General features: G+C 41.6%; 1 protein-coding gene across 1 annotated transcript in view; it reads right to left on the bottom strand.

Moving 5' to 3' along the window:
* The window catches only part of tigarb (TP53 induced glycolysis regulatory phosphatase b), a 22958-nt gene extending 14040 nt beyond the window's left edge, over positions 1 to 8918 (bottom strand). The window contains exons 1-5 of the mRNA XM_062064774.1: positions 8785 to 8918; positions 8550 to 8587; positions 7460 to 7581; positions 7292 to 7369; positions 7103 to 7213 (exon numbers count right to left, since the gene is read on the bottom strand). Of these exons, the coding sequence (XP_061920758.1) occupies positions 7103 to 7213; positions 7292 to 7369; positions 7460 to 7581; positions 8550 to 8587; positions 8785 to 8816 (381 nt within the window). The 5' untranslated portion in view covers positions 8817 to 8918. The remainder of the gene's footprint in view (positions 1 to 7102; positions 7214 to 7291; positions 7370 to 7459; positions 7582 to 8549; positions 8588 to 8784) is intronic.
* Positions 8919 to 9970: the final 1052 nt, after the last annotated feature.

The following is a 9970-nucleotide window of genomic DNA, read 5'->3' as shown; positions in this document are numbered from 1 at the left end:
AAAGGTTAACCAACGAACGAGATTTCTCTAAAGAATCTCCTCTCTGGTCAACAAAAGCACCATGAGGATTCTAGTGGAAACTCTCGTTCAACCCTTTTCCGATTACAAATGCACCTCCTGGTACCCTAGCATCTCCAAAACCCTCAAATCTAAACTCCAAACATCCCAGAACAAGCTAGTCAGATTACTTCTAGACCTCCACCCCAGATCACACCTCACTCCTACCCACTTTTTCAAAGTGGGCTGGCTCAGAGTGGAGGACAGAGTAAAACAACTTGCACTGAGCCTAGTCTATAAAATCTGCTACACCTCCCTGATACCGAAGTACATGTCAAACTACTTCCTTAACGTAAATGACCACCATAACCACAACACCAGGGGGAGCTCCACTAACCACGTTAAACCCAGATTCCGATCTAACAAAGGTCTTAAAGGCCTACTGAAATGATTTTTTTTTATTTAAACGGGAATAGCAGATCCATTCTATTTGTCATACTTGATCATTTCGCGATATTGCCATATTTTTGCTGAAAAGATTTAGTAGAGAAAATCGACGATAAAGCTTGCAACTTTTGCTCGCTGATAAAAAAAAGCCTTGCCTGTACCGGAAGTAGCGTGACGTCACAGGAGCTAGTATTCCTCACAATTCCCCATTGTTTACAATGGAGCGAGAGAGATTCGGACCGAGAAAGTGACGATTACCCCATTAATTTGAGCGAGGATGAAAGATTCGTAGATGAGGAACGTTACAGTGAAGGACTTGAGAGGCAGTGATGGACGTATCTTTTTTCGCTCTGACCGTAACTTAGGTACAAGCTGGCTCATTGGATTCCACACTCTCCTTTTTCTATTGTGGATCACGGATTTGTATTTTAAACCACCTCGGATACTATATCCTCTTGAAAATGAGAGTCGAGCACGCGAAATGGACATTTAAAGTGACTTTTATCTCCAAGACAATACATCGGTGACACACTTAGCTACTGAGCTAACGTGCTAGCATCGTTCTCAAATGAAGATAGAAACAAAATAAATAAACCCCTGACTTGAAGGATAGACAGAAGACCAACAATAATATTAAACCATGTACATGTAACTACACGGTTAAAAATTCTCAGCCTGGTAAGGCTTAACTATGCTGTTGCTAACGACGCTAAGGCTAATTTAGCAACTTAGCAACCGGACCTCACAGAACTATGTACTCTCTCCTTTTTCTATTGTGGATCACGGATTTGTATTTTAAACCACCTCGGATACTATATCCTCTTGAAAATGAGAGTTGAGCACGCGAAATGGACATTTAAAGTGACTTTTATCTCCAAGACAATACATCGGTGACACACTTAGCTACTGAGCTAACGTGCTAGCGTCGTTCTCAAATGAAGATAGAAACAAAATAAATAAACCCCTGACTGGAAGGATAGACAGAAGACCAACAATAATATTAAACCATGTACATGTAACTACACGGTTAAAAATTCTCAGCCTGGTAAGGCTTAACTATGCTGTTGCTAACGACGCTAAGGCTAATTTAGCAACTTAGCAACCGGACCTCACAGAACTATGATCAAACATTAGCGCTCCACCTACGCCAGCCAGCCCTCATCTGCTCATCAACAGCCGTGCTCACCTGCATTCCAGCGATCAACAGCGCGACGAAGGACTTCATCCGTGGGTTTGGCGGCAAGCATCGGCTAGGCGTCAGGGTAAGTAGTCCTTGTTGTGTTGCTGTAAGTATTGTAATGCCCCGCAGTGGAGAAGGAGTCACACAGACGAGGATGCGCTGCTCAATCACTTTATTAACAAGCGGTAACTGGTTGTAGTTCAAAAAGTAACGCACACACATACACGAGCTGCTGTTAGCCAAAACTCACGCTCACACACACTCAAGTTCTCCGCCAACTCACTCGCGCATGCGCGTTCCCCAAACCCTTAAAGACACAGTACACTAATGAAAATATCACAGATATTACAGTATTGTACTTAGCCGCTAAGACACCGATCGATCCCACCTACAACGTTTTTCTTTGCAGTCTCCATTGTTCATTAAACAAATTGCAAAAGATTCACCAACACAGATGTCCAGAATACTGTGGAATTTTGTCGAAGAAAACAAGAGGCTTTTCTATCGGGTCCGATGGGGTCCAACCACTTCCGTTGCTTTTGTGACGTCACGCGCATAAATCATATCCAAAGGAGTTTTTCAACCGGAAGTGTGGCAGGAATTTTATAATTGCACTTTATAAGTTAACCCGGCCGTATTGGCATGTGTTGCAATGTTAAGATTTCATCATTGATATATAAACTATCAGACTGCGTGGTTGGTAGTAGTGGGTTTCAGTAGGCCTTTAACTCATTCTCTTTCTATGCCACATCAATGTGGAATGCACTCCCAACAGGTGTAAAAGAAAGGGCATCTCTATCCTCCTTCAAAACCGCAATAAATGTACACCTCCAGGCAACTTCAACCCTAAACTAACACCCTCCCCGGATTGTTAATAATCAAATATAAATAATCAAATGTAGATACATACATACATACACACATACATACACATATAAATATATTTGATATACAGTATATATTAGAGATATGTATATATATATATATATATATATATATATATGGCGCACTTTCCGTGCACGCGATGATGTCACGTTATCGATGAGAAAATGCATTTTTAGACAATATGATTTGCCTGAGCGGCTAGGAGACACCGTGAGTAGCAAGCAGTACAAAGTGGATAAGAAAAGACAAAAATATTTTTAAATTTTTTTTTTATACTTGGGACTTCCCGCGGGCCTGATTTTGGACGCTGGCGGGCCGTAGTTTGGGGACCCCTGCCTTAGAGTCATATGACTTGGTATGTGACAAATGCTAACTGTTAGCATGTGAACTTAAGCATGCTAGCTAGCACAAAAAAATATAGCTTAGTAAAGGAGGTGGAACAAAATACTGTCAACCATAGTGAGGTTCAAACACAGTGCCTTTCATTCCAAATCAACAGTCTTAACCACTGGACTATGCTGAGTCTTGTGAAAGAGGATTTTGTTCCATACACAAATGTAATCGAGGACATCTTGCTCAGTAAAGTATGGAGGTGGAACAAAATACTGTCAAATACCGGGATTCAAATCCAGCACTCTTCAATCTGACTCAACAGTCTTAACCACTGAGCTGTTCTGGGTCTTGTGGAGGAAGAGTGTGTCAGCGAGTGTGTGAGTGTAGGTCCTGAGTTGGGTGGTAATATTAGTAGAAAGTTAATATTTGAGGGAGTTGACCACTGAGCTCTGCTGGATTAATAATTACAATAGGTTCATTGTAATTGGATAATAAAACTAAAAAATACAAATACAAATGTTAGCTAATATATGCTTCACCATCTGAACAAAACATCCCCATCTTAGCTGTGTGTATTAGCTGACAAATCACTGTATCATCTAATCTAATATAATATAATAATATTTGTCATTAATGACGCAGTATGTGGTACAGTGGTTAGCATTTGTGCCTCACAGCAAGAATCTCCTGGGTTTGTGCCTAAAACTCACAGATTCGGACACTCTGCACCATCTTAAAAGTATGGTGGCTTCCGGCGACCCCAGGCCATAGGTTCGGGGCACAGATAGCAGGCCCATCAAAATTTCAGCTGGAATTTTCTAGTATTCGTATTATTATTTAATTATGATTATAAATAGGTTGATTGGCAACACTAAATTGGCCCTAGTGTGTGAATGTGAGTGTAAATGTTGTCGGTCTACCGTATTTTCCGGATTATAACTCGCAGTTTTTTTTCATAGTTTGGCCGTGGGTGCGACATATACTCTGGAGCGACTTATGTGTGAAATTATTAACACATTACCGTAAAATATCAAATAATATTATTTATCTCATTCGCGTAAGAGACGAAGCAAATGGCAGCAATCGTCACACACACGTCAGCAATCGTCACTCACACGTCAACCAATAAGAATTTGGCGGGGGAGGGTCATGGCAGAAGTGCATTGTGGGTCATATTATTTATCTCATTCGCGTAAGAGACGAAGCAAAGGGCAGCAATCGTCACACACACGTCAGCAATCGTCACTCAAACATCAACCAATAAGAATTCGGAGGGTCATGGCAGAAGTGCATTGTGGGTCATGGTATGCTAACTGCTATATGCTACTGCCGTAGCTATTAAAATGGATCACATCAACATTGGCAGTAACTTATAACAACTGAGAAGGGCTGAACTAAAATGGCACCGAAAAGGAAATCATATACTGCAGATTACAAGCTGGACGTAGTGAAATATGCAGCAGAGAACGGCAATCGAGCAGCAGAAAGAAAGGACATACCAGAGGCCACACCGGGGAGGACGATTTCATCGGATTTAGCGATCGGGAGTGACAGATTGTTTGGTAAACGTATAGCATGTTCTATATGTTATAGTTATTTGAATGACTCTTACCATAATATGTTACGTTAACATACCAGGCACGTTCTCAGTTGGTTATTTGTGCGTCATATGGCGTACACTTATTCAGCCTGTTGTTCACCATTCTTTATTCATTTTAAATTGCCTTTCAAATGTCTATTCTTGGTGTTGGATTTTATCAAATAAATTTCCCCCAACAGTGCGACGTATATATGTTTTTTTCCTTCTTTATTGTGCATTTTCGGCCGGTGCGACGTATACTCCGGAGCGACTTAATAGTCCGAAAAATACGGTATCTGTGTTGGCCCTGCGATGAGGTGGCGACTTGTCCAGGGTGTACGCCGCCTTCCGCCCGAATACAGCTGAGATAGGCTCCAGCACCCGCGCGACCCCAAAAGGGACAAGCGGTAGAAAATGGATGGATGGATGTTATGTTCCCCTTTATTACTGATGTTGGATAATCATCTGTAGATAATGGTATTATTATAATATTATTATTCTTTAAATATGATTATAAGTGTTATGTTTCCCTTTATTACTGAAGTAGGATAAGCAGCATCCTGGGGTCACGCTGCAAGCAACACTCACCAAACCTCGACAGAGGGCCGTCTAAAGAGAAAAGCTTCAGTCTGAGCGCCAGTTGTCTGCCTGCCACTAGTTTTTGACTTGTCTGCATTTAATAGAGTTACATTCTTTCTGGATGGCAAAAAGTGCCTTTTGAAAAATGCACACAAAAAAGATTTGGTTTTGTGCTGCTCGTGAGTGTAACAAGTGTCATGTGATCAAAGTGACATGTTTGTAGTAGCCAGGTCTCCACGGCTTTTGAAAGGACTTTTTGGGATGTTTAGGAGACCCTGGTGTGAAGACCGAAGTGTAGGGCCACAACAAATCAGTGATATACTTAGGGACCCCACCATGCAGCGCAAGGAAAGTCACTGACCACTGTCTGAGAGACACAGGTGTTACCCCGGGTGAAGAGTCAGTTCAGCTAGAATTAACTAGCGCCTGGCTGTAGAATAACACATAAGTCACATTTTCTCCAGATACTGTGCCAGAGGTGCACATGCAATCTACTGAGGTGGCAAGTTATAACGTGACAAATCATTAGAGACAACAATCTTAGCGTCATCGGTCTCAGCGACACTTAGTTAAACCCAGATGAATGCATCTCCTACATGTTCACATGTCGCTTATAAAATATATTCATAGAATATATTCATAGAATGGCAATTTTCCACCAATCCGAGGCCTCTCTCAGCTGCAAAGCCACGCCCACATATATGCCGCTCATGTCTACATATTTCATACTGCGGAAGAAGGAAACATAAAAGATTATAAATGACTAATAATGCAAATTAAGTTGCTAATTGTACAAATGTTGGCTCAAAACGTGTGAGGGTGTGTTGAATAAAGACATAGTTGGAAAATTGTTGAAATTAATCTGTTCTAAAAAATATTTCTTAAATGTGAGCTAAACAATGACACCAACACCCAGGATAGCTAAGCGGTTAAAAGCATTGGCTTTCATAAAGGGGTAATGGGTTCCATTCTCAGTCAGGTCGTTATGTAACTTAAAAATCTCCCAAGTTTTGTTTCACCTCCATCGTAGTTTATCAAGACGGGTCTTTGGTTATATTTGTCATTGGGGCCTGGAATCTTCCCACAGGAAGACCAAGGATAGATCAGTGGTTCACACTTGGCCACCAACAAGAGGTACTGGGTTCAAATCCTGGTCTGGTACCTAAGTAACATACAGAGCTCCAATGTGTTGTTTCACCTATATCGTACTTTAACTGAGACAGGGCTCCTCAATTATATTTGTCATTGGGGCCCGGAATCTTCACATAAGAGCTACTGTGTTTTACCTCCGTCATAGTTCACTGATTGCATTTGTATGTGAGCAAAAATCTTGTCTCAACAAGACCGAAGATAGCTCAATGGTTAAGACTGCTGCCTCTCAGTCAGTACTACGGAGTTCAAATCCATAACTTGGAAGAACTAGCTTTCTGTTTCACCTCTATCATAGTTTAAAGATTGCATTTGTATTTGAGCCAAAATCATACAGGGGTACCTTCTTCAAATCCCAGTTGGTTTGATATGTAACTTAGGTTCAAAATGCCAAATATCAGCGCAGATAATCAGCCCTGCCGACAATCGGTCGATCTCTAGTAAGTACTTCCATCCTGAAACAGTTGTAACTCCATTGCCGCCTCGAGTTCATTTGTGTGGTGGAGCGATGTGACGTTCTCAAACAAACAACCTTCTGAACTGCTTTAAGTGAACCTTGACAATCCATTACTATCGTATTGTGCATATTAGTACTCAGTGTTCACGCAGAAGAGCCGTTCAAAATATTTGATCATTCGGCCACAGAATAGCAGGTGTTTGCTGTGCATAACAATGCCTCACATCTTAAAACCCTCTGGCGAACTACTACGAAAGGCGTGGCGAGCCACCCCTGGTTTAGTGGTATGTGGGTAAATTGAGCAGTAACCCTCCTGATTGGTGGAATCTAGCCCTGCCCACACACACTTCTCCACCAATCATGTGAGTGGGCAGGTCAGTATGAGGGGTACCTGCCAATTGACAAGCCCCTCCCCCAATCACTTCTCCACTATTCAAGAGTGTGGTTGTGTTAGGGGCATGGTCACTTTTATTGAAATATTGGGGCACTGACTCACCTGCTCCAGAGTCTCCCCTCCTGGAGGCGTGTAGTCTTGGCACGACCGACCGGCAGCGTTGGCCATGTTCTTCATGTCCTCTTTGGGACGACCTTCGGCGACCCCGAAACCCTAAAAAGGAACAACAAAATGGCGACTCAGAGGAAGCTGCTCACACTTACATGCGAGCTTCGGGAGAACAGGCCTCACCCTTTCTCTTAGCAAAGGCTCCTGCTGCATCTCCACGCCAGGTGAGCAAGTGTTGTGAGCCATGATAAGTGTAGCTGTCTAGTGTGGGAAGTAAAGTGTATATATATTCTATATTATTATTATTATTATACAGTCAGACATTGGGAAAAGGTAAAGGTGTGGAGATACCTGCACGGCCCGCTGAAGGTTACTGGCGAACACCTGGTTAAATGGGACGTCTGCTAGGTAACGACCAACGGCTTCAGCCTGCTGCACACCTGTGTCTGATAGTTCGGTGTCCACACCTTGGCCTGGAACACAAAGACCATCAGGACCCCCAAGTCTGAAGATTTTGTTCAGAAATATGTCTGCCTCAGGCTAGTAGTGGCTAATCTCCCATCTGTATTTATCATACTTGCCAACCTTGAGACCTCCGAATTCGGGAGATGGGGGCGGGGTTGAGGTGGGCGGGGTTTGGTGGTAGCGGGGGTGTATATTGTAGCGTCCCGTAAGAGTTTGTGCTGCAAGGGGTTCTGGGTATTTGTTCTGTTGTGTTACGGTGCGGATGTTCTCCCGAAATGTTTGTCGTTCTTGTTTGTTGTGGGTTCACAGTGTGGCGCATATTTGTAACAGTGTTAAAGTTGTTTATACACACACCCTCAGTGTGACCTGTATGGCTGTTGATCAAGTATGCATTGCATTCACTTATGTGTGTGTAAAAGCCGCATATATTGTGTGACTGAGCCGGCATGCTGTTTGTATGGAGGAAAAGCGGACGCGACGACAGGTTGTAGAGGACGCTAAAGGCCGTGCCTTTAAGGCACGCCCCCAATATTGTTGTCCAGGTGGAAATCGGGGGAATGGATACCCCGGGAGATTTTCGGGAGGGGCACTGAAATTCGGGGGTCTCCCGGGAAAATCAGGAGGGTTGGCAAGTATGGTATTTATATTAATTTGCTATATTTAGTGATGTATTTATAGCTGCAGATCTGTATCCTAAAGCATTTATTAACTTTACGTCATGTCCTAAAAATGGTTATGTCATGTTTAAAATTAAAAAAAATTATACTCCTTGTCCAACACTGGGTGTAGTACGCAGTGGTTTTATTGTGAAGGCCAGAAGTGTGCTCTTTGTGATTGGAGCATTTGACAAAGCTACACACACAACAGACTTCTGCCCTTCACAATAAAACCGCTTCGCGCTACATCCTTCGCGCAGACAGTACCAACAAAAGAAAGGTCTCACAAATGTCTTACATAAGACTTAAAATACAAATACCTTGCAATAGCTTGTCCTTGTTGTACTGTGTTTCTCCACTGTGTGAACACATGAAGGAAAAAAAATAAAAATTTAGCACAAAGGCACGCTATCGAAACAGACGACCTAGTAAAACATCAAACACGTCAACATGCTTCACTAAAAAGCGCCACCTGCACCCTAAAACATATACAATAGACACAATCAGTCATATAGTCATGTCACAGTTGCGATATTTGTATTAAAAAACACTTACTGGCGAATGAAGGTTAAACTAAACGTAAACATTTTCCGGCACTGAGCTACTTCCTGGTTCGCTCCACGCAGCTAGATATGACGCACCTTACTACGTCATGACGTACATCATCAGCGTGCGCCGTCGCTGCTCAGTCCGTTTGCCCATGCGCATACAGAACACAGCCCGTGTTCCTAATAATATTCCGGTTTTGCTCAAAATTTTACAAAAATTCAGTGAATTGAAAGTATTTGGATAAACGAAAAATTATTATTCCCATGAAATGTAAGCTTATATACCACCGTAGTTAAAGCTAAGATAAAACAGGCAGTGTTGAAATTTAAAAGGAAAAATTAATGATGGGGAAAGATGAAAGTTGCTGACCTTTTTAGTTTACTTGTGTATTTAAGATGAAAACTTTCGCAAACCATTTTTTAAAATGGTAAAATACCATTTTTATTTTGGAAAATCTGCCGTCGAGTAGGGAACGGAAGTAAGATATAAAATGTTTTAAACAAAATTGTCATGGGTACATTTTTTTTAATTCACAACTGTTTTATTCTGAACAAAACCATCCTTCATAACCTTAAAGAACTATGTCACTTGTCATCCATACAATTCTTACAATTAATTAATGTACTAAAGCTGTTAAACGACTGTTTTACATTGTTTTTAATTGTTTCCCTTTCATTTACTAAGACTATCTCCCATTAGATGTATATTTTCTTTCCGTATTTTTTTACTATACCTGTTTTAACAATTACATTTGTTATAAATGTTCTATTAAAACAAAGTTGAAAGTGGCTGACTTTTGACGCATGCGCAAACAGATGGCAGTGACATCATTTGTAGGCGGCCCTGTAAAGACAATGTCGCGCTCTAGCGGCCACAAGGAAGACTGCTCCCGTAAAGGCCAGGAAAGACACAATCTTGTGATTTTTAGCCAATTTATTGAGGAGAAATTGTTGAGGTACATTGTGTGGTTGTACATGGGGACAGTGGGGGAGGAATCTAGAACACAACCAACAACAACATTGTGGTGGTACCTCATAAATTAAAAATTCCACTTACTTCCAATGAAACTGCTGAGAATCAGTCAGATGAATGTCAAAGTATGGAAAGAAAAACAACTTTGTTCTTTTGGATGCATCTTACAGTACAGGGCGTGTTTTGAGCAGCACCACACATATGAAATGTTTTGGTTTAT

The sequence above is a fragment of the Entelurus aequoreus genome, linkage group LG12 (genome assembly GCF_033978785.1).
Source record: "Entelurus aequoreus isolate RoL-2023_Sb linkage group LG12, RoL_Eaeq_v1.1, whole genome shotgun sequence".
NCBI classification, from domain to species: Eukaryota; Metazoa; Chordata; class Actinopteri; order Syngnathiformes; family Syngnathidae; genus Entelurus; species Entelurus aequoreus.
This window is presented reverse-complemented; position numbering and strand designations above follow the sequence as displayed.